Genomic DNA, 25,705 nt, shown 5'->3' on the forward strand with positions numbered 1-25,705 from the left:
TGACACTTGGTCTGCTTCAGTGGTTGTATGGCACTGCTACAGTGTAGTTAACCTTTTCCACATAAAGATGTTAATGCAGAATCTGCCATTGCTGACACTTTCAGGACACTGTTTTAGTCATTGGAGAGCTTAAGGCAGCAAGAATTTATCAATACATCTGAAAACTTGTCTTCCAAATGTTTTCACTCAAACTTTTGAAAATTGAAAGCATACAAAATGCTTATCAAAAAACTGATAGCCAAATTTTTGCTGTTTCAAATTGGTACGTTTGTTTTTACTGCTGGATGTGTTTGAGTTGAGGAAGCTCATGAGGGCTGTGTAGTGTCTTTCACACAGGTAAGCCTGGTGTATGCATTGTGGGTTCTCGGCTTCAGTAATGAGGACAGCATTAGATTTTGAAGAGCAAAGTTTTTATAACAATGCATTCTTTTTTTTTTGTAGGGCATCCTACTGAATGTTTACGAATCAATCTAACAAATCACGCACCCATACAAAAATAGGTACAAATCTTATTTAAGATCATGAGAAATGAGGCAAAAGGCAGAAAAAGTAATATTTCTAGGAATCATAAGGCTTGTGCTAAACACTTGCAGTGCTTTGTAGAGGAAGAAAATACTTTCAGAAATGCTGACTTTCAAGTTATCTATTCCATTATACTTTTCTCAGTAAAGGCTGAAGTCTGAAGTAGAAGTTACGTATTGCAAGGGTTCAGAATGACAGGAATGGGGTTAATCCTGTACTTTTACAGTTGCAGAAGATGAAAGGATGCTGAAATAGAAAGGCAGGTTTAAATCTAGTGCAATGCTCTGTGTTTGCTAAAACTTGGCTCTTGTTTTTGAGCATGCAGTTTCTATATAGAAGTTCTTAAAATACAAAACTCCTGCACTGAGAAGTCTTTGTGTCACTCAAATCCATCTCTTTGAGACTGGGGTAGAGAGGAGTTAAAATGTCTTCACGAAGAGAAGCTGGATAGTGTGAAAAATGAGCAGTTTGGCCAAAGGATTTATAGTAATGGAAAATATTTCTATTAAATCATGTTGAAGTCTTGAAAGCCATCTGAAGCTGTAGTATTTTTTGTAGTAGAGATTAATAAAATTTTAAGCTAATGTCATAAAGAAGAAATAGCTCATTTAGGTACAGTATGTTCCTTATCTGACCTACTTACATGGTCCGTTTTGCAGTTACAGGCTTCTAACAAACTTGGCAAGAAATGCTACTTCCAGTTTTGTGTCTGTTAAGACCTTGGAGGATGGGAAGCTAATAATGGTTAAACAGCTTGTAATTCCTTTTCAATTGTATATTGAGAAAAGAAAGCAATACAAAGATAGCTGCTTCTTACATAGAGTGCTCTTGCTTTTTGTAGAAGTATAGGGAAGAGTTTTACAGTGATTCTCCTGGGGCACAAAAAATTGGTAAAGAGGAAAATGAGACAGACTTGTAAAAAGGTTCCTTTTTAAAATTTTCATTTGTATTTTTTGAGATCCAATACTAAGAAAACCTGAACTATGGAGAAAGTGGAAAACAGACTTACAGCTCGATCTTGCAGACTACCTCATATGGGGGGTCCATTATCCTAAATGCAGCTGCCTCTAAAGAAGTGAGACAAAATCATAGCAACCATATGACTCAGATGTTGTGAAAAGCACATGCAAGGAAAACTCATTTGGCTTCAGCACAATAAAAATATGAATAATTCTTTAGAGATGTATGTGACCAATTTTCTGTGAAGCATGTTCATTTTTTCTCTGCTAGGAAGGTGCCGCTGGGGTCAGACCACAGACCTAGGCAGCTTCTCGGAAATGTGCCTCCAGGGACAGGAACTTCAAACCAAACGCCCAACAAACAACTCCTTCTGGATAGTATTTGCAGTGTAGTACTTAATAATACTAATAATAGTAATAAAAGTCTTCCGTGAATAACTGGTGACTTGCCAGCTGGGTGTTTTCCAGAATTCATTGACTTGCTGTTTGCCAAGATTGCCTGTGCAGGGGAAAAAGAGAGAAATATATCTGCATAAATGCAGCAGACAGGAATAAAGCTTGCAAGTTGGGTTAAGATTAAATAATAAAACCCTTGTCTCTGGAAAAACATCATGTGAAAGAGTGGAGCTGATGTCTGTCACTGATGTAACAGGAAACTTGAGACTGGTATCATCTGAGAAGGTGTCTGGTTAGATACAGATTCCCTGGAGTTTGTAGCCTGAATGGCAGAGTGAAGTGAGACTAAGAGGCCTTGCACTTGACAAGGTCTTCATTGAAGCTTCATCATTATGTCCTTTGTCCATCCCTCAGCCTCACTGTCATCAGTTTGGTAAGGGGAGCTTTGTAAAGACAAGGTTCATCTGTGGAGCTGCAGTCCTGTACTTCAGCTGCACGGAGGGAGGGAAGTCTCCTGCGTTGGCTGTGCTGTTCCCTGTGTGGCAGTGTGCATTGAAAGGGAAAGTGTCATGGCTCCGTCACCATCACTCCCGTAGAGTTTCTTCCTCTGCATTATGCGTTCTGCAGGGTAGAGGAGAAAAAAAGTTTTCTCTGAAGAAGTCCAATGGCTTGCAAATACTCTTGCAGTTTTCTCTCACTTAGGAGGAAAAGGGGAAAATGGAGTAATCCTAAGTGTTAAAAAGTTTCTTCATATGACAACCAGTTTAAACTTCTTGCCAAGCTAATGAAGCTGTCTCTGTACATTCAGCTGGAGTGGAATGATCCTCCTGAAAAGCTTTCACAGAGTGCTAAAAGAGATGCAAAGGGAGGGAACTGGTTTTCACCTCCCATCATGGCTCTTTTCTGCAGTTTCCACTTTGTTTCCATTCTGCTTTTATGAAGATGTTGCCTTTATCCATATTGAAATTTGTATGCTTGTTTTTACTGGATTGTATCTTGCATTTTCAGACAATTTCTTTAACTGATCAGTATCTTCCTGTTCTCTTCAGAGTTTCAGCAGATTTTAAGTCCCTTCAGTTGGTATTGTTATCAAATTTGATACCGGTACCCTTTAATGCATCTTTCAAGTAATGAATGAGAATATTGAGTGGTAGGATCCAGAACAGTACCTAAGGGAAATTTGCCTGATTAAAAATAAAAAAAAATGAGGTAATCATTAAAAAGAAATATTACTGGAATAAGACTTGGATTAATTTGCCTCTTGGTTCTCAAGCAGTGTGATATTCCTGGCATATGCTTGATTATTTCCTCTTGGTTATCTCCAGTGCTGTCCAGTCCTCATCCCCTGATTGTTGCAACATTTTTCTGTTTCCAGTTTAAAAGTGTTGGGTTTTGATAGCTACTGTCAGAGAATTTTCTTTCAGCTGTATTTTCACTCATTCATTCCCTGTTAATTCTCAGATGCAGTTGTTACTGCAGCCTTCCACAGGCGGATTCCCAAGTATGCTACCTGGATGTCATGGAGTCAAGCTCATTTCCAACTATCAGGTGTTTCTAACTACTCTCTGATTTGCTAGTTTCTGTGCTATTCTGTTCATTTTTGTATTCAGCCATGATAATTTGATACAGTGTTCACCATTATTCTCATGTTATCCAGTTAAGAAATGAAGTCAGAGACAAGCGTTTGTCTGTGTTATTTCGGTGGGTGGCAGTTCAGCTGTTGAACTGTGAGCTTTTCCCAACTTGCCCCTTTAAATTTTGAACAGGTTTGTTGGTAGCTGCCTAGCTGTAGGTATAACTTGACCACACATCTTGAGAGATTTTTTTTTCCTCAGGAACAGCTGTGTGTATTTATAGAACTGACTCTGCATTTTGTTAAGGTAAGTCTTGCTGAGGAAATTAAGAATAGAAGTCATTACAAAATATTTGGCACGCTTTTTGACAGAAGGTAAGATAAAAATCTTTGAGGAGGAAAGAAAAGGACACCATATTTAATCTGTGTCCACTTGCTGCGTGATACCAGAATGCTGAATTTAAGAACCATCTGAAAACTGGAGTGAAGTTAACAACAGGTTAATAGGTCTTTAAAGTGCATTTAGTAAAGAGCTGCCTGGCCACAAAGATAGATCACAGTCTTTGTTTTCATAGCAAAAGGAATTAAAGTTTGGCTTAATGGCACCTTAATTTTTTTGGTAGGTTTTCTCTACAGTGTCTCAACAGAGCTGTATATGTGCTTTTCCTTTGTGTGCGGGAAAGTACCTGTTGGGGCTAGTTTTATTTCTTTATTTAATGTTAATTTTTTTCCCCTCTCCCTTCCCCCAGTATTAGTAAAGCAGTTTATTAACAAAACAATTAAATGAAACACCTCTCTATACATTTTAAAATACTCACAATTCAGAGCGGATCTGTGATTTTGGAGTAGTTTGCCTTCTGCAGTCTCCTCTCTTTGCAAGAGGAGGGCCATCTGATGTATATTATATTCTGCATTGGTTTAGAACCTCCTGTTATTCAAACCCTTCATATCTGTATTCGTATCAGTGGTACTTCCATATATAATGCATATGCAGAATTGCCAGTAAGTTTTCAAAAACTCTCCTTGAATGTGCCACTTTCTCTCCTAATTGTGTTAGAACTATGAAACTTGTAGGTAAACAAATCTGAATTATATCATGATGAAGTTTCTAGGGTTCAGTTCACTGGGTAATAAAGCAAAATAGGTATTTTTGTCATGTTCCATCTTTTTTCCTTCATTGTGTGCAGTGATGTAGAATGAATTGAATGTGTGGGTTTGGTGCTGGTTTGGTTTCGTTTTTTGCCTGTAGGTTGGTTTGTGGTAGTGGGGGTTTTATTGCATTTATGATTTTAAAAACTAAGAGTAACTAAAATTATTTTAAAGGTAAGAAAGGAAGAAAAAAAAATCCGTTGAGGAATGTTTTTAAAAAATAAAGTTTATTTTCCTTTTTTTTGTGGTCAGAAATGAAAATTTTGATAGGATGTTAGTCTTGCACTGAGGAAACCAATTGTAGGTACACAGCTTTTTACATATGATGTAAGAAACAGCAATAAGTCACTCTGTATTCTAGTGCAGATTGGTCAGTGGGGTTTTGCTGTTTTGCTGTGTTAACGTTCCGTGTACACCCCTGGAAAAACCTTCCTGTGTGAAAGCTGGTGTGACTGTGCTGACCTCAGGAATAGCAGGGATTTTCCTTTTAAGTTAGATTTGAGCTGTGGGCAAACATAATTTTGCTAGTCTGCTAGTTTTCAAGTTGTAGTTCCTAACCCCTTTCCTGCCTTTGGACCACAAAGGGCTCCAAGATGTGATGATATGATGACCAAGAAAATCATATTATTTCAGATGTGTAAACATCTATGAAATTTCTAAGCATGTCCACTGCATAACTGGGAGGGAAAAAAATAACAAAGGAAGCAGAGCAGAGTTTATCCTCTTCTAATAACTTACTGGCACTTCAGTTTATTTTGAAGGTGCAGCTCTTAATGATTAGAGGTGCTTGGTGGGGAAATTCTTCTTCAGAGTCTGATTTCCAGACCAGAAGACTCCTCAGACAACTATTAAATTGTTCCTTTCCTTTAAACATCAGAGGGTCTAAGGGATTGTTTGCCAGTAGAGGCTGTATTGGTGCCTGGAAGTGTGAGGTGGTGGCCAAGTGAAAAGAACAAAGAAGGATTTTTACAAGACAAATTAGTTTTGTCATTAGCTGGGTCCCAGCTCCCTTAGACTGCTGCTTGTGACTCCCTACAAGGTAAAACCCTGCTCCAGAAAAATAGTCCAAACTCCACATTTTCAGTGTTGGCTTTCTCTCCCTATCTTTACACAATTCTTTCCATGGGATATCAGAATTGTTCGAGTAGAGTTATGCTATTTCAGTTACTATCAAAGAGTCTTCAGTTCACACGTAAGTCCATTTACTTCCTATTCCTGTACTCCCCAGTCATTTTTTGGAAAGTTTTTTTTCCAGAATTGCAGTTATTTTGTTATCTGTAGTTCTGAACTGTACACAGCAGTATTTGTCCTTAATCCTGGTTGACTGACCATCTATCTCTGTTTAAACTTGGCTTGCTTCAAACAAAACCCCCACACTTCAGTGATTCCAAGAAAAAAGGAACGTAACCACAAGGTTTCCCCAAAGATTTTGCATACAGCTGCTTCACTTAACCTCAAGGATAGTAAATTATGGAAAAATTTGGACGGCCTCCATGTATTCACCATTTTCTATAATAAAGCTGATGGGGTTTTTTTAATCTCTGGCAGAGTCTGGAGGAGACGTGTTCAGCCAGCCCAAGTGTGCTGTGGAGCATGTTTATGGAATGCATAATACCACTTGTTTTGAGACTTGATTATTTTGTCTGACTTGTTTCTAATGCCTTAGACTTTCAGAAGTCTATGAAAGACTTCTTCTAGAAGGCAGAAAATTTCCTTTTTGAAGAGTAAATACTCCTCTCCAGGAAAAAAAATCTAGAATAATCTTTTTGGTCAGCAGACAAGAGTAATAATGTCTTTAATAAGCTTTATTAAAGGACTTGAGAGAAGTCATCCTAATAATTTAATGCCATAGGTTGCTTTGGGGCAGTGGACAAGATGCCTAATGAGGAAGCATGACTCTCTCTTCTATGACTTTATCATTTCCACCGCAGAAAGCCTCTTCTCTTCTTGTGGCACTTAGTAACATCAAACACATGTTGTCTGTGCCATAGCGTATAAAAGCTGCATGATAATGTTCTCCATCTTAGATAAGCTTGTTAATGCAATTGCAATAAACAGTTGAGGTTATGTACCTTTGGTGCTTTTGGTATCTGTTCCTAAGTCTCTGATTTTTTTACTGTGCAGCTCTTCCTACTACATCAGCTGTTAGTAGTTGGTGGTTCATAGATTGGCTTTACCTTGTATGCTTCCATGGTTGCAATTTTTATAATGCTGAATTGTTTTTAAACTAACCTAATCTGATATGGATTGTGTGAAAAGTGGCCCTATGTGTAGAAGTGGTGCCCTGTTTTAGGTTTGTAAAACTTGTAAGTACCCAGCTTGGGAGTCATACTTAGTAAGATTTTCATGGCCTCTTGTGTTAAAGTCATCATCTTTCCTTCAGGCCTTTTGCATAGGTGCACATTTTTCATTATATTTCTGCATTCATGAAGGCTCCTGTAGTGTGGCCCCTGTTTTGCAGACAGAATGGAAGCAAGCCAAGACCTATAATGCGATGGTCAGCGAGGGCACATGCTGGGCTTCATGGGGTTAAGGAGCTGGCTGGTGTACCTCACAGGCTGCTGCTGCACTCCATTGCAGCTGGATTTGTGGAGTTATTTTAGTGTGTATGAAATGTGCAGCAAAAAGTTTTGCTTTTATTACTGAAAACAAATTCTCATTTAAAACTTGAACCCAAAAGAATTCAGACTGTTAAATTGATGTGGTGAGCCGTGGACGCCAAGATTGACTCTGGTTTGTGCGCTTGAGGAGCAGAAGGAGGAGCTAGCTCTGCACATGGAGTTTGGGGCAGTGTAAGGGTGTGGAGACTGTCTGCAGCTTTTGCATCCTCTGCTCATTGTGAGTTATTCTGACCAGGTTTCAAATCTCTGTTTCCTTCCTCATTTGTGTTTGCCTGGCAATTCATTTCTATGAGTTTACAGCTTCTGAATTTGAGCAAGCAACTGCCATGAAAAAAACCTTTATAAAATGATTCATAATTGTACTCTTGTCTTTTAAGTGGATACAGTAGTAACTAGACTGCGCTGTGAAAAAACCAACATTTTGATTACAGAAATCAAATCTACAGGTTGTATGTTCAAAGCTAGAGATATTTTCATGTAATTTTGATCATTAAAAAATTTCCAAGGAAGGAAAATGCAGTCTTCATACTAAGAACATAGATTACTGATACAGAGAGGTGAATTAGTTATAAGCTCTTTGACTTTAAGGAATACCTCAAAAATATTTCTGTAATATAACTCTGACACTCTTGATGCTGCTCTATAAGATGCTGTGTAAGCTCTTGACTGGTAATTCAAGTCCTTCTCTACTGCAAAATTGGCTGTGATATGTGATTGGCAAAGGTAGTTAATACATATGTAGTTAATATTCCTTTTATTTTGGTAAGCATAAATTGCATATATTTTGGGGAGACAAGGAAAAAATTGTTACTCCTGTAACCACTTTAATACCAATTACAAAACCTAAAGTTTTGCTAATTTAAAAAAAAAAATTAGTAGTTTTCATCTAATGTTTGACTTCTCAAGTGTGTTAACTTGTTTAGACAACGAGCATCACTTTGTTATGTATCAAAATCAAACAATTTTCCTGACACAATGAGAAAACTATCAGAAATGTTTTTATCAACAACAGTGTCTTTCTGCTCGCCTAATTGCAAAGAGGAGGAAGCTGCTATGAACTAGTAAGAGCCTGACTCTACAGGATTCAGGTAAATCCTGAATGAGAAGTTTTCCTTGCTCTCCTCCCAGATTAACTGAGAGGAGAAATGCTTATTTTCAAGTCCATGTCACTGTGTGTGGAGTAGCTACTCTAACAGAAAACCAGACTGCCATCTCTTTCAGTAGTCTGGGAGCTGAATTTCTTCCCTGGCAATTAGAATCATGTCAGAGGAATGAATAAAGAAATTATCCTGAATGTAGGGCATCAGCCATATTATCTATGGCATTAAATTAGGTAACTGGATTGTTCAAAGGGTGGGTATTTGTGTCAAATGTACAGAGAGATAGTTTCTGGTATGCTTCAGAAGATGATTTGTGATTTCAAATGACCATCAAAAAGTTACTGTTTGGGCTTTTGTAGTTGCTCAGACTCTTCCAAGGTCAACGTAAAAGAGTGTGTTTGGGGTATTGGGACTTCCCTTTAGATGAGTTGGAAGCCTTCTGACTGAAGTTTTCAGTACTTTATAACATATGCCAGAAAACAAGAGGAAAAACAGAAAGCAAAATATTTCTGAGAGGTAATCTCAACTTTTTGTTGTACAAAGAAATTCATCATGCTGTGGCAGCAGTGGTGGCTGGCAGGCTCTCTCCCCCCAAGATGGTGTGGTCCAGGTGGCAGCTACCTCCCCCAAGAGTCGGGCAAGGGAATGGGGGCCCTTCCACTTCCAGCTACCTGCTTTTCCTGCTGAAAACAACTCCCAGCACTGGTGTGGGTGCTATTGAATATTCCACACTAAAGTTTCACTTCCTTGTTCTGTAGCCATAACACACACACAAACATCTCCTTCCTGCCTCCTGGATCCAGAAACCTCTGGGGGCATTTTTTGGCACTTGGAAAAACAAGGGGTTTGGCTAGATTGTCAAGCAAAAAGTCCTTTGGTTCTGAAATGATGCTGTATTCCACTAGCTTGTGGTTTTTTGCCTATTCAACACCCCAGGAGCAGAGATGCTCATGAGCAGGACAAGCTTTTTAAAGTCCTCTTCTGTGTAACTTTTGGATGTCTAGTAAGCACCTGTAAAAATTACTCTCTTACTTCATACTGATGTAAGGTTAGAGCAGAGGTATTTTTGCTGTCTTTGGTAGGAGGATGACTGAGAGGAGAGGTATGTGTGGCCCAAGGGGAACTTTTAGGCGTGCTGCAAGGTTTCATCATCTGCTGGAAGATGTTGGGAAAGCATGTGATTAATACTTCAGGAGAAGGGTTCGGGAAGGGCAGTTACAGGGAAGACGGTCTATGTGTGTGAGGGAGTGTGTATTTTATGTGTTGGTGTGTGTTTGTAAGGAATGGGTAAAAAGTCTGAAATTGTTGCCTTTTTCTATTGTAGCTTACTAAGAAGGGTGGACTTGTTTAGAAGCTTTTTTTTCCCTGAAGCTTTTTGTCTGAATTAAAAGAGAATCTTGAAAAGGCAGGTGCAATTACATCAGAATACAACTCCCATTCAGTCAGTACTGTTTGAGAACAAAAAAGTAGCTTGGAGGTAGGAAAAGCAGTTAGAAGAGAGAGAAATGAATGCTTGTCAGTTCCATCAGACCAAAATCTGATAAAGGCCTTTGATACTTGATTATTTAAGAAAACTTTTTTCCAGTTAACTGTGCTTACTTGCTTAACATGTACAAGGATGCACCTGGCAATTTTTTGTCATACAAATGATTGAATAATGATTGATTGATTAATTAAAACTGCCTTGGGCCATATAATTTTTTTGGTAAGATGACAGTGTGCATCTAATCTTGTATTGCAAATGTAGTCAAAATAAATTACTTTTTAATCAAAAATTAAAGCTGAGGGAATTTATTTTCCTTGAATTATTTGGCACCACAAAACCAGTGGGATAGAGGTGTACTGGTTCCATGAATTGGAAAGTTTGGAAGTTGCATTGGATGGCTTTTGTTTATCTCCATCCTTCTTCTTTTTGTAGGAAATTCCACTTATTTGGATGACCACGGACCACCACCTCAAAAGGTAAGCTGCTGTTATTTTGTGTTTGCTTTATCCTTACTTTTTTGGCTTTTGTTTTTAACGTATTTTATGTCTACTTGTATGCCAAGCAACTCTGCTGAGTTTACATCAACAGCACGTGGCCTTTCTGACATTTTCCACCCCAAGTGTTTTCAGGTGTTTGTAAATAACTTGGGTTAAAACTCATTGTGATTAAGCTGATGGAATTTTTGTCATTGAGTCAAGGGTAGGCAGGGTTTTAGTGGTTTTGTCTGTCAGCACTTTTGTGTAAAAAACCAAGACACTGCAGTTAGAGCTAATCCAGCAGATGAAGGTGGCCTTTGTCTGGCAGCAGTTCCTGGAACATGGGTGCTGCTATGAACACAATACTTGAAGCAAGTCAGTAGGAAAAATGTAATGAATCTGAGTAATGAGCCCTTTTTTAGGAATAAGGTTCACTGTTCCTATCATATATGACTGTGCTGCATAAGCTTTTCCCTCACATCACCATGGCACCTGATGACATTTCAGGTTAGGAAGGGCACAGTGATAGTTTCTTCAAGAGGAAAAAAGTGGAAGCAGACCCTTAGGCTTTCCTGTTTTGTTCTCCTTTGTTCTACCCTGTGTTGGTTTGTTCTCTGAAACATGATTTGATACTATATTTTACCTGTCTTTCCAGCCTATTATAGCTCCTTTTGCACAGTACAGACATGTACTGTGCAAAAGGACAGATTATTTCACTGATGTGGCCCACCATAGATGCTAGTGCAGCAGGTGAGTGTGAGTAGTAAGAGATGGGGTGGATGTGAACACCACCTCTGGTGGGTAGCCCTCCTTCATCGCTGTTCACCTGACCATGAAGTCACATCATGAGCCAGCAGGCCTTGATTCGAAATGATCAACCACAGGTGTGTACCAGTGTAGTGAAACAGTTGGCTTTCAGTCAGCAGAAGGACGATAATGTGGAAAGCAATTCCGCTTAGCTTAGTTATCAATGAAAACAGACAGGAATCTGGGTTTCTTCACCTTTTAGCTGTGCAATGACATCTGCTATTTTCAGCTGATATATGGGTATTTGTACACTGTTAAAATTCAGACAGCTCACTTGGAGAAATGATGTACATTTGATTTTCTTCCTGTCAACACAAATTACTCAATTTTTTGTGTACTCAATTACAAAATCAAATGGATGTAGACAGAAGTGGCAAAATCAACCTGTTGTGTTTATCATTGCAAACTGAGATGGGACACGGGTATTCTAAGGCTAAGCAAATGTTTAACACTTAAAATCTGTATAGTACTCTCTGGTTCTTTTGAAATACTTTTTTTTTTTTTTTTAAATTTTGGTACCAGCTGCTTCTCTTGTCCAGGAGTACAGCAGCCTGCGTGAAGTAAAGAATTATGTTTGTCGTGTCTTGAGTGAGCACTCTGCTTGGAAGAATAAAGCAATGCTTATTCCAAACCTGTATTTCTCATGCTTGGATTAGCATTCAGAAATGCCAAGCTGTTCTAGTAAGGAAAATGTTGTCATCTAGATAGGAGTTTTTAACCTTGAAAACTTTATTCAGATTTTGGTACTTTTTCTTTAGGAATTTTGCTTTACCAATTAATGGTGCTGTGGATGGGATCCATACTCCAATGGGCAGTAGCAATTGGACAGATTTATTCAACCCAGATACTTTCCTCTTTACATTGTGGAAATATCTTTTGCCTGTCTAAACATGTAATTTTGGGCTATGTTCACACAGCCTCATCCAGCTGCAGCTGGATGCTGCAGCTCAGTTGTCTGTAGAAAGCCCAGCTGAATAGATATGTACATGATTGATTGGTTGGGTTGGTACTCTTTGATTAGCTACTTCCAGTCAGTAAAGTTTGTGGGTTTCCTGTAATCATCCTCACTCTTGAAAGCTTGGTGAAAAGCTCAAGGGAGTAACAGGCTATACAGCCTTCTGTAAGTTAAAAGCATTTTGCTTTTTGAAGTATTTGCCCATGTTTCAAAAACATTGATAAAATATGGATCATTTTGATCATCCCTTGGACAAGCCTGCTTATTCCTGAGGTTTGGGGTTTTTTGTTTTGTTTTGTTTTTTATTCCTGTAATCAAAACATGGGTGGGAATTGGTAGATCCCCAGATAATTCCTGGTATTTGCTTGGGGTCATGTTTTGAACTAAGATGCTCTTGCTTTGTAAATCTCATGCATCGTATTTTTGGCTAAGTGCAGTTATTTACCCTCTTACAGCTTCATATCTGAACTGTGAAGTCTGCGGGTGTGAGTGAAATTTGCTGTGTTTTTGTCTTTCAGGTAGCCTCCATTCACATGACTTGATAGCTGCCTTCATTTAAACTAACAGATGGTTAAGGTCTATGCATGCTTTAATTCAACATACAGAAACCTGTCAGAATAAATCAGTCCTGACTCCAACATTTAAACTATTTCATTACAAAATGCTTAAAAACTAGAAGTGGTGATAATGCACAACAGTGCATTGCCTGGGGTTGAAATGACTGGTAGCTAATCTGGGCAGTGTGTAGTTAGCTGTAGGGGAAGGCCACCAGCAGCTGATACGCACTGGACCATAGCTGTTTTGCAGAGTACATTCCAGTATTTGTTGGAAATCGTATTAGTTTTGGCTTTTTGTCATGGCTAGGTGCCAGAGCTTTGGATTTTTTCAAATACCCATGTGGGGTTTTTTTCCCAGTGGAAGAACTGAAAATAGCACTTGTTATCTGAATAAGGAATTAGCATCATCACATTTCAGGAGATCAGGGTACTGGTCTGCTTTTTTCAAGTGAAGGTAGCAGCAGCAATTTTCTCAGTGCAAGCAAAGAACAAAAAGCCTGGCTCGCTTCTGTACCTGAGTATTGCTGGTGTGGTTCTGGTTCTTCCTTGAAGACCAGGTGAGCCAGCTTTTAAGGTGTTCCCCCAGTAAAGGTTTACTTGACTGCTGAAGATTAGCAGTAGTTACCCTTGCCAGTGATATGAAGGTAATGTGTCTGGATGTGGTGGTTTCACCCTGGCTGGAGACCAGGCACCCACCAAAGCTTCTTTGTCTCTCCCATCCTCAGCTAGACAGGAGACAGAAAATATAGCAGAAGGCTCGTGAGTTAATGACAAGCAGAAATATAGCAGAAGGCTCGTGAGTTAAGGACAAGCAGAGATCACTCACCAATTACAGTCACAGGCAAAACAGATTCAACTAGGAGAAATTAATTGAATTTACTGCCAATCAAAATCAGAGTAGAATAATGAGAAGTAAAACAAATCTTAAAAGGCCTTTCTCCCTCCTTCCAAGCTTAACTTTATTCCCAATTCTCTACCTCCTCCCTCCCAGCAGCACAGAGAAACAGGGAATGGGGATTACTCATGGTGTTTCTGCCTCTGCTTCCTCCTCTGGGAGAGGAGGCCTTCCCCCTCTGCAGTGCAGGATCCCTGCCACGGGAGACAGTTCTTCATGAACTTCTCCAGTGTGAGTCCTTGCCACAGGCTTCAGTTCCTCATGAACTGCTTGCATGCAGATTCCTTCCACAGGGTGCAATTCTTCAGGAACAGACTGATCCAGCCAGCATGGGTCCCCCACGGGGTCACTACGTCCTACTGGGAAACCTGCTCTAGTGTGGGCTCTTCTCTTCATGAGTCAACATGTCCTTCCAGTAGCCTTCTCCTCCATGGGCTATAGGTGGATCTGTGCTCCACTGTGGACCTCCATGATCAGTAGGGGCACAGCTGCTTCACCATGGTCTTCACAATGCACTGCAGGAGAATCTCATCTTGGGCACTTGGAGCACCTCTTCTCCCTCTTTCTTCACTCACTTGAGTGTCTGCAGGGCTGTTCCTCTCACATATTCTCATGCCTCTTTTCTCTGGCCACAAATTACTTCTGTGCAATATCTTTTTTTGCTTCTTAAAAAATATGTTATCACAGAGGCTCTACTACCGTTCCTGATTGGCTTGGCCTTGGCCAGCAATGGGTCTGTCTAGGAGCCAGCCGGTGTTGGCTGTGTTGGACATGGGGGAAACTTCTGGCAGCTTCTCACAGAAGCCACTCTTGTAGGCCCCTTCCCAATAGCAGAACTTTGTCATGCAAACCCAATACACAAACATAGGCCACTCCTCTTTGGTCCTTAGGCACCGAAGACTTCGCAAGATTGACTAATCCTAGATTTTTCATGAGTTCTAAGACAGATCTGTATGTGCTTCTCTGCAGGTAGATGCAACTTCCAGTAGCCCTAGCACACCTCTGGTGTTTCTGGTGTTAGAATTTGGCAGATAAAAAGGGAATACAGTTGAGCAAAACAACCACTGCCAGTGGTTCTACAATGCCAATGAAAGTGGGCTCTTCTCTCCTATTTCAAATCTCTATCTCACTACCTCCTGGCTTTTTTTTAAATAAGCATCTGAAAATGTAAATTGTTAAAGATTTGCAAAGGGATCATTTGTTTATCCTTTTTCTGTAGATTGGTGTTTATGTGATACCTATAGATGAAGCTAGCTTGGTTCTTAAAAACACCTTTGAAATGGATGTTCATTAATGACTGATGGTGTTCACTTGATAATTTTATGTCTGAGCATTTCTGCAAATAAAGCGGATGTATTTTTCCAGTATTTGGACCAAATACTTAATCAAATCCTTATCAAATCTTCCCAAGATTTTTTTGCTCTATCCAATATGGTGAAACTGGCCTTGAAGGACAAAGGATACAAACTTTACCAGACCTACTGTTGTTATTGATTGAAAGCTTTTCCCTGAGAACTTGGCAAGAGCATCAGGATATGTCCCTTTTTCAGTAGAGATGACATATATTTGTGAGGGAGCTGTGCACATAGCTTACAGATAAATTACATTGAAGTAGTCTATTCACCTTTTCTTGATGGTTTTCCCTTGGATGCCTGTCATGGACCCAGCGTCTTTTGGCAGCTGTTTAGGTGTCAGCAAGACCCTATGCTTGGCATATGTGACAGTGTTTAAAAGCTTTAAATGAATACAAAAATGGATGGGGGTCAGGATCAGGTCAAAATGAATGGAAATAAAGGCATATGCAAAATAAATTTGATCTGATTTTATTGATTTAAAGCGGGAAAGTGGATAAATACTCTTTTCACCATTCTTTCAGTTCTTAGCTAGTAATTATGTGCTAATTGTTCATGGTTTTTTATGGAGCAAGCCTACCATAGCATAATTGAATCATTTGGAAAAGACCTCTAAGATCATCAAGTCCAATCCTTAACTTAGCCAACACCATGTTCACCCCTATGGGAAAAAGTAGCAGAATCCTTGAGTGGCCTTTGGTATGTATATACTGAACCCAGTCCTTGTCACTCTCCATTATCAACTAGATTATTTATTCTTTTTTATTCGACTTTAAATCTTACTAAAAGATGATTTCAGCATTGCCCCCTTTACAGTGACTTTTTATGTTCATCAGGTTTATGTCAGTGTTATTTTTTCCAAGTATTTTGATTGCAATGTTAAAATAACAGCCAAGAGCTGTATATTTTTTTTTTTTAGTTTTGGTTATTTATTTTTTTAGTGGATACTTCCTGTTTCATTTGAGCTAGTGTTTCAGTTCTAGCCATCCCTTATGAGAAGGTGGTTTAACCCTTCAGCCCTCTACAGTCTTAAGTGATGGATTTGTTAGGGATGAAGTGTTCGATTTAAAACCAACCAACCAAAAAACCCAATTAAAAAAAAAAACCAAGACAAAACCCCACAACACTTAGAAGCAAGCAAGATTTGTTTCCTTTTAGGTATATGCTCACTAGGGATTTTAAGAGCATGAATAGTAGTGTATGTGTTTCTGATAGAGTTGAAACCCTCGGTTTAGCTGTAAATGAAAAATTGGTGAATAATCTTTAAAGCAATCCAGGGCAGGTTGGGAAGGATTTCAGTGATTTAAAAAATATTCTATTCTCCTTATAAACTGAGGAGTTGAGATTATTGTGCAGTGTACAAATTTTCAGCTAGCAAAAATTGTCAGAATTTAGCAACACTAAAATAGAGTCATTTCCTATGGACACCAGACTCGGTACCTGGCTGATCAAATACTGAGAGAATTCATTAGGTGCCTTAACCATGGAGATCCCCTTTACAGCTTGAAGCACTGTTTTACAGTAAAACTGAGCTTTTAAGCTTAGTATGGTCAGTAAAATGCTATGATTTAAAAAAACCTGTGAAGTATTTCTCCACTTGCCTCAGTTTTTTACTAGAAGTGGTGTGTTGTGGTTTAACCCAGCCAGCAGTGGAGCCCCACATGGCTGCTCACTCACTCTCCCACCAGCGGCATTGGGGAGAAAATGGGAAGGGTAAAAGGTAGAAAACTCATGAGCTGAGATGAAGAAAGTTTAATAGGGAAATCAAAAGCCACACCCACAAGTAAAGCAAAACAAGGAATTAATTCACTGCTTCCCATGGGCAGGCAGGTGTTCAGCCACCTCCAGGAGAGAAGGGCTGCATCACGTGTAGTAGTTACTTGGGAAGACAAACACCATCACTCCAAACATCCCCACTTCCTCCTTCTTCTCCCCACTTAATATACTGAGCATGATGTCGTATGGTCTGGAGTATCCCTTTGGATATCCCAGTTGGGGTCAGCTATCCCAGCTGTATCTCCTCCCAATTTCTCAGGCAGCCCCAGTGTACTTGCCAAAAGAAAAGCACAAAAGACCTTGGCTCTGTGTAAGCCCTGCAATAACAAAAAATCTCTATATTATAACAGAATGTCTCAATATTTATGCTGTGTTCAGCACAAATGCAAAACAGCCCCATAATAGCCACTGTAAAGAAAATCAACTCTACCCTAGCTAAAACCAGCACACAGTGTAAACTATTTGTAGAATAATTGGTTTATGTTCTTTTAAAACTATGTTTTCGTTCCTTCTAAATGACAGTATCTCAACAGAAGAAAAATCTGGGGTTTATGGAGGATTTTCCGATTGTCTGCTATACATAATTCTTTACAATCCTACTGAAGTAGGTGATGAATGATATAGCATAATAGTAGTATGGAGATATATTCAGTAGTAGTATGGAGATATATATCTGTACTTATAAGTGTGAATTGGATCATAAAAATATTTGAATTGTACTGAAGCACGAATTTCTTTGTTTTGTTCATATTAATTTATTGCTCAAGAGTCTTAAGGATAAAACAATCACTTGATTCCGTGATTTACCAACATAGAGATGATTACTTACTTTTTAATATTTCTTGAGTTTATAGTATATCAGAAAGGTGTTGATATGGGGAGGCTGACTGATTGTAAGTGGAAGTACAGAGGGACTTGGGAAATTAAAGCCAGATTGCCTGTCACAAGAAGATAAATCTTTGAGGAATACTGTGCATGCTGATGTCCTGCAAAAATTTAGTAGTGAGCTGGATTTTACTAAGCCTGACATTTGCAGCCTTTAAATTTTGAAAGACTTAGGGAGACAGCAGGTATGCAGATTTAGTGACTACTACAGTAGTCTGTAGTTTTCATTTTATTTCAAAGACGCTTGGAAAATATTTTGTCTTTTGGTTGGTAGTTTAATTGCCACACTGTGTGTGTGGTTAAAGGTGAATCTTGCTTGCCTCTGGCATTAACACCGCAGCCTACCCACTGTTACCCAAAATGAAAAAATTGTAATATCACCAAATTTGCAACCTGTAGGTTTTGTTCTACGTCACGTACTATAGCTAAAAAAGTACACAAGGCATAATCGTCACCATTTCTGAAGACAGTAAAGCTCTGTGCTTTCACTGAAATTTAGAACATAGTCCATTCTGAGATTATCTTTGTTCACCTGCAGATAATCTGTGCAGGTTATTATACGGCACATGAATATCTCTTAGAGATTACAGTTTTAGATTTCCAGCTGTCTAGTACATTCCTCTCTTCTTTTCCTTCCTTCCATGATAGGAAGGTTATTCATAAGCTAGCACATCATACAAGAAGGTCATGGCAACTCAATCATAACCACCTTCATTATCTTTTTGAGGCAGGACTGTATTATAATACCAAAATCCAATTGCATCTGTGTCTGGATGACCTAAACCTTCCGTGGAAAAACAAAAATCTGCCCTTCTGCCTGGGAGTAACATGATGGAGTATCTTTTGAAACTGACAAATTGATTTGGTTAATCTTGCTAAGACTTGAGACTCAGTTGAGTACCACTCATGTTTCTACCACAAGTCTTATAGTTGTTAATGGTATTCTTAACTCCTGATTTGAAAGGATTTTCTTAGCTCTGATGTTTGAAGGAAAAAAAATCTGGAACTTGTGGTGCTGGGGAGTCTTACAAAACTGAAGAAAACAACCACCAAATAATAATTTTGAAAGCCTTGTGATTTTGAAGATGAGCTGGTAGGTCCTGGCAGCCTTCTACTCAGGCTTTAAAAAAGGATTAAGCTTAGTTCAGGAAACTGTAAATAGCAGTGAAATAGTCTGATAAGAGCCATGATCTTAACAGATTGTGAATGTGCCTACACTTGGTCAAAAATAGAGTCAAAACATCAGGCAAAGAGGACAGGTTTGCATGACTGGGTTGAAGAAGTCTGAGAGTGGCAGTATCATGGTGATTCGGGTGAAGGAGGAGCTTGGGCAAGTGTGCTTATGAAAAGGTAGTTCTCAGGACAGCACCCACAGCATCCTGATGTCCTGGGGGAGTGTGGAGGCTTTTGTGGCTGGCACTACTGGGGATTTTCAGTAGATGCAAGGAGAAGCTCCCTCCATTGAAATGAAAAGGAGTCATGCCCTGGTCAGCAGGAATGAGGTTTGGTTTGCCTCTGAGCAAGTCAGATTAATGATTTCAAAGTGCAGAAGAGTGAAATGGGAGCACTTTATGCTGAGCCTCCTCTGTTATTGCCTCTGGCTTGTCGTCTTCAACACCACAAGATCCATTTGTGACTCAAGACGTGGACTATAATCTGTAAGGGAAAGTATTTTGGGCCTTTGAGTCATTTTAGATGACGCAGTGATTTCTGCTGAGCTCTGGTTCTGCTGGAGGAGTTCACTAGCAGCATGCTGTGCTTCTTGATGTTGTTCCTTCCAGGCAAAGAGACCATGCCATGAGCTAGATTTGAATCTGTTACCTGCAGGAGCCGTGATGGAACTCCGTTTGAGTTCCTGCAAGCATGCAGAGCAAGAGCACCTCAGAGATAGCTCATCGGTGAAGAGGCTGTGGGTTACAGTCCAGCAGAACTGGCCTGTTTTACAAAATTAATATCCAGTTAGGTCTATAAACAGCCTTTCTTTCATACTGTGACTTATAAAATGTCTGTGCAAAGTAAGTGGAAAAGACAAGCACGCTAGAGACTTTAAAATAAAATGTGGAGTTACTGAAAGGGAGCCTAAAGTAAAGGGCAAACTGAAATGCAGCATGACAGATCTTTGACAATGGTGAAACCATGAGTTGCTGCACTAGCTGGAGCCTCATCAATAGCCAACCACAATTTTGAGAGTTAAACCTTAATGTGAAGAAAGACAAGTGCATACAGAGGAATAAATTATTCCGTCTACCACTCACCACATTCAAATCCAGTATTATTGGCTCCCAGGGTGAATTCGTGAATATTGCATTGGAAGGATAGAAGCAACCTTAAGGTAGTGAGGTTACTTAAGGGAATGCCAGTGCTGTGAAGTATTATAAAAAGTTTTAAAACCAGGCTTAGTTACTTAATATCTCTCATTTTGCAAGTATCCAATATAAACATGTGGGTTGAATCTGATAGGATTTACTACTTAAACAGAGGGTAACTGTGCCAGTGTGTTCTGAGCACATCACAGAATGTACAAAACCCTGGGCTCAGAAGGAAAAACAGCAGTTGTAAACTTTACAGTTCCAAGATACGTATAACGTGGTGCTGCTGTGGAGTTAAAATCAGTCCTGCACAAATTCTGCAGCTTAAGGGTTTTTTGATTACATGGTGAACCTTCCAGTGGAAAATGGGGTAATTAAACTGACACTCAAATTCTTAACCTACCTGAACTCATGCTAGTTCTCTCAACAAGTACCAGTATCAGTGAACCATGTTCTAAGATAATTCATTTCCTTTATCTTCTTATGAGGTAGGTGCATACCAGAAAGATAATTTCCACCAAGTGATTAACTTAAAAAGTAAGAGATAAATGTACTGCTTTTTATAAGAAAGCTAATAAGGGTCTTACAGTTCTTTTTCTGCTGTAACCTGCATTTGTTCATGTAGGGTAAAGAAGAAAAAGAGCAATAGCTTTGTTCTGCACCCCTCTCTATAGCAGTGATAGTACCATATGCTTTGATTCTTCTAAATTCTATCCTGAGATGTATTAAAAAGAGATGTCTGCAAGACGTGAACAATAACTGTTCAGTTTTCCTTGGCACCAGGGAGACAAGATACAGCACTGTAGCTGATTTTGGTCCCAAAAGAGGTGAACAAACTGCAGTTAGAAACTGCAGAGGAAGGCAAGAATGAAGAGGTTGGAAAGTATGCTGTGTTAAGAAAGGCTGAAAGGAAAAGTTTTGATCAACCTAGAGGCGGTAGTTGTACCCCATCCCCAAGCAATTATCTCTTTGGTAGGGTGCTTCCCTCTCACCTGCTTCATCTCTGAAGGGAACTGGAACTGAGCTGCCATCACTTAAGTACAAGTGAGTGTTGCTGAGTGATGAAAGCCAGGAGTGCCATTCCCACCTCCAGAGGCTGCCTAACATCAGTGAGTATCTGAAACTGCTGAGTGAACAGAGTATCTGCTCTCTACCAGCCTGTTTGACTTTGTATACATGTGCCAAGTTGGAATGTTGCTATGTTGCTGTAACTTCACGTGCCTGAAATAAAGCTGGTTCTGCACTCCCCGTGGTGTGGGGGGTCTTGTGCAGTACATTGGAGGTGCAGAGGTTCTGCTCTGCTGCAACTTGCTGTTGTAGAGAAGTAAATCAGGGGTAAGGTATAAGATGAGCAAACCCAAATGTGTTGACAGGATGCATCTGAAACATTAAAAATTAAAAACTGGCTCTTTGACCTTTTCTTTGTGATTTTCCCAGGTTGCTATTGATATTATTGTTGTTTCTGTAGCCACAGTATCCTGTAATAGGACCTGATCTGAGACTTAATGGGGATACTTTGCTGTGCTTTGAACTGAAATCTTTTTAGATTTGTAAGTGTACAGTGCTTCTTCACAGAAAAATTACGGCAAATTTTGATTTTGGCTCTACAGATCTGTCTTGTGGGACACTTCAGGGCCCATAGGCTTTGGCAGACACTTCATAGTAATGCTTTTCTTTAGCCTTAATAAATTTGAGGACTGCCTACAACCAAGTTTCCTTTTGCTGCTTGTGCTCCATGCTTATGTTTTTAATTTAGCTTGGTGCTTAGGGATGTTGAATCATTAGAGAACGCATTTTAACCTAGTCTTCCAAATATGTCATCTGTCTAACAGATGAAATGCACTGGTTTGGGGAGGGGGAGGGGAGGGCAAGTCATCCTTTTTCAATTAAATTAGTTTCTTAATGAAAATGCAGCAGAAGAATATTCTGTTTCCTCTTCTGCCTTGTTTTCAATGCTCTGCTGCAGTTACATGGCATATGAACTTTGAAAATAAACAAATTTCATCCTTACCTTTTCTTGTGGTTTCTAGTGTATTTTCAGTGACCCACAGAGAAGACCATGCTGTCTGGTCTGCTTTAGAGTTGGTTAATTCAAAAAGCTTATTACTGTCTAGCATCACTACACTCTACAGGTGAATGTTGATAGAACTGGACCTGTGTGGTTAAGATGGGGAAGGAGGATGCTAGCTAGTAATTTATTTTATTTACTCCCTTGTTCATTCTTCAGTCGTGTTTTCTGCTGACATAACTGTGTTAGCAAGTTCTCATTGTGATTGCTTTAAAAGTGAGCAAGTTGATACTTGTTTGGAATGAGATTTTGAGCAGCAATTCCTGAACTTAAGTTTGGAAGGCTATCTCTTAGTCGCCTTTGAGTTTGTCTTTAAAGACCACGGCAGGCTTTTGAAAAACCCTAGTTAAAAAGAGGTATCCAATGTATCTAAGAAGATCTCAAAGGTGATGACTGAATTATCTGATCTGTCTTCATGAAATCCACAATGTGAGAATAGATATTATCTGGAAACAGTAGAAGATGAACTAAAAATTAAATGCATGGTGGGTAACAAAATTCTGGAACAAGTTGCGTAAGAAATTCTTCAGGCGGCCGGAAAGGATGTGCCTTCCAACATGCCATATGTAATCTTTGGGAACACTGGAGGAGGAGGAGGAGAAACACTGGAGAGAAATGGACTGCTGACAGCTCTCAGGTTTGTATTTGTCTTATGAGTATCATCCTCCTCTCATGAGTCAAATGGACCATTCCTCTGACCAATTAAGCTCTTTTTTAAATTCTTATAATTCTGTCTTAGTTGGACAGGAAAAGAAAATGAAGAGGTTGGACTGGGAAGCTGTGATGCTGTATAAAGATGTGTGATGTCAGCAAATATTTAATTGTTTTCACAGTCTTACTGGTACTGTCTGTGTTGGTTGGCCTTGTTCACCTGATAAACATGGAGCACTGCCTGACTACAGGTTAGTGTCTGCTCGGAAAGGAAAAGTCATTTCTGTCATCTGCTTTTGGCCCTACTTGTGTACAAGGACACGGGTCACTTACTTGCTGAAGTTGTGAATATAATGGATTGCTTTCTGAGAACACGTCTCTCTTACATGAGACTGGGAAATTTTTGGCAAATGGGCAAAATTGTACTCGATTTGTCTCAGTAAAATTGGAATGATTTAGGCCTGTGGGTGAATCCCTACATCATTGACACTGCAAGTAATTATCCAGCCTAATTTTTTTTTTCTTTTTGGTGCAAAGATTTATCTGTAGACAAAGCCCCCAGTGAAGTTGAAAGCCTGGGCTTTTGTCAGGCTATCTGTTGAATAGCTCCTTTTCTGAGACTGGCAGACCTCTCTGCAGAGGTACTTGACAGTCATTTTCTGTAATGCAAGTTCATTTGGGGTTAAAGTTGCTTTTTCTTCTTGATTTCATTCACAGTGATTCTTGACATCTTCTTTAACTGTGGAACAAAAGGAAAAAAAAAAGCCTGTGTGAACTGACAAGTAAATTGTCATATAACTTTCCAAACCCTTGGAGAGAGCTGTTATAATTATACCATGGGTTTTACTTTTTTTATGGCTATAAGTGCTAATTCATGTAACTCCAAAGTGAATTACATGTTTCAGTTGTTTATATTACCTCTGGGCTTTGATGCAGTGCTCAATAAAGTCACTCTGCAATTATTTTGAAGTTGTGTATATTGTTACATGAATATCAAGTTGCCAGAGCATCACCTTAGCAGTTAGTCTACATGATACATACTCTTACTGTAATAAAATGTCATCCAGTTAGCATTTTGTAAATGTCCAACTGCTGTTTTCCACCTTGTTTCTGCTAATACAATAGGAGCCTTCTTTTCAAGTGCCTTCTCTGCCACCATCTCTTGTATTGTCTGAGTCTCTTGTGAGTATCATGAGGGGGAAAAGAAAGTTCCTCTCTGGAGAAGTTTTCCATTTCTTGCATTTTTAGTTTTGCCTGATACAAACTCATGTTTCTGGAAGAGGTATAATTCTTCTCTTAGGAAATAACCTTGGCATTATCTAAATGCAGAAAGCAGATTTGCAACATCCTGAGGGAACTGGTCACATTAAACAAATATTTGCTTGTACAGCACAAGCCTGTGTACTGCATGGCTTTGTGCACTGGGCACACCTTTTGGGGCATTTGGGTGTGATAAGTGCAATGGTGACGTAAACGGACGAAACATGAGCAGGGGTTCAGGAGTGCACTCCTAAAGCCAACCACAATCAGGAGTGCTGCAGGGGAAGTTTTGGTTACCACTCATGATTGTTCTTCTGAAGCGAGCTTTGAGCTGTAGTGTTTTATCTTGAATCTTGTACGAGTGGACCTAAGTGCATTCAGCTATGTACTGAACCAAGGCATTGATACACTGGTCTCCTTAAGCTGAACAAGTGTCTGAAAATAATAGCCCTTTATTTCAGGTTCCTTTATCTGCAGTATTTGCTGTGGTTTCTTTTTGGGGGTTACCATGGTTATTGTTTGTGTGCAGAACAGAGTTGTGCTACCTAGGAAGGTGAGTTTCAGAAACAAATGTTAGAACTGGCCAAACTTGGTAACTACTGTCAGTTTTTCAAGCTGATACAGTTCTTTGCACTTAGAATAGAGAATTTACAAAGGCCTGGTTTAATTTCATTTAGTTTTAAAAGAATTATAAGATTCACCCAAAGTTACTGGATAATCCAGTGAAAGATTTAATTAGAATTTGAGTGTAATCTATGCGGCAAAATTATACTTGACTGAAGTACCAATAAAGAAAAAATTTTGCTCACTATATTGCCTAGTCCAAACTGCTAGGAAAATCAAAACAGCCAATAATTATGAAGCATTTTTAAATATTTCCGTAACTCTACCAGTGCTCATTATTCACCTAATTTCTGGGATGCTAGGCAAACATATAGTGTATGTGCTCTTGCTCCTTCACTGGCACTTGGCAGCATCTACTTACCATTTCTTTTGAAGGCTTTCTCTTACTTACACGGCAAAGTATTCCGAAACTGTATGTCTGAGCAGAGGAGAAATTCCCATTCCACAAGTGAGGTGTGGATGGTGCTGCGGGGCTGTGACAAGTAGTGGTGCTAGTGTTTGTTATGCAGAGAAGTGAACCAAAAAGGGGACAATCCGGAATAGGGCTCATGTTCTTTTTCATTATGGTGTGATAGAAATGTGTTCAAATACTAACCTTCCAGACATCATTAACAGTAGTTTTGGGAAAGGTTAGCTACAGCTGTAGCACAGAGATGTTAAATTGATCACCTTTGGAGTTCTCTAATAATTCAGGCTCAGATTTTGCATTTCATAGGAAGCAAGGCTTCTGAAGGAAAGATTGATAAAGAAATATGGGGGCTATGTTTCTCACAGAAAACCCTATTAAAAAGTTAGAAAATAGTAAGGCTTGATACATTGTGTGGGGTTTGTATGAGCCTTGAGATGTCCTTCTTTGCTTGCTGAATCAGCAGATGTGATGTCCTGTGACTTGGAAAGCTTAACTCAGGCTGTGATCATCCAATAACTACTCCTTCCCAAGGTAATTTGGAGAAAAATGGCCTCCACATTTATGTTGCAGTGCAGGATATCCTAAACATTGCAACCAGCAACAGTAGTAATATTCATTTGGTCATGAACACTGAGAGCAAAGTGCCAGTAAGTTCCCATCAAATATAAGAGAATACAGACTTTTTTCCTTCTTTTTTTCTTTCTAATTGGCGGTTATCTTTGAAAGTAGTCTGAAGGGTTGCCTGAGGAATCATTTGCTTCCCTGATAAAGATCTATTAGCTGTTCAAATGCAGTGAAGAAGTACTCTGCACTGAAAAGTGCCATATGCTTCATCTGACTGCTTTTATGTTAGAAATCCTTCTGCTGGGAGAACA

General features: G+C 39.3%; 1 protein-coding gene and 1 long non-coding RNA gene across 3 annotated transcripts in view; one reads left to right on the forward strand and one right to left on the reverse strand.

Annotated features, from left to right (window-relative positions):
* UST (uronyl 2-sulfotransferase) overlaps window positions 1–25,705 on the forward strand; it is a 169,525-nt gene that overhangs the window by 48,081 nt on the left and 95,739 nt on the right. For both annotated transcript variants that reach the window (XM_042016511.1, XM_042016512.1), the window contains exon 2: window positions 10,239–10,282. In XM_042016511.1, coding sequence (XP_041872445.1) covers window positions 10,239–10,282 — 44 coding nt within the window. The remainder of the gene's footprint in view (window positions 1–10,238; window positions 10,283–25,705) is intronic.
* LOC121658938 lies at window positions 13,431–25,359 on the reverse strand. Its single transcript, XR_006014117.1, has 3 exons — window positions 25,348–25,359; window positions 22,574–22,580; window positions 13,431–13,542 (listed from the first exon to the last, which is right to left on the reverse strand). It is a non-coding gene; the product is annotated as an uncharacterized LOC121658938 (long non-coding RNA).

Source organism: Corvus kubaryi, unplaced genomic scaffold (assembly GCF_017639235.1).
Source record: "Corvus kubaryi isolate FWS band 111438036 unplaced genomic scaffold, C.kubaryi_AGA036_p1.0 split3-73, whole genome shotgun sequence".
Classification (NCBI taxonomy): Eukaryota; Metazoa; Chordata; class Aves; order Passeriformes; family Corvidae; genus Corvus; species Corvus kubaryi.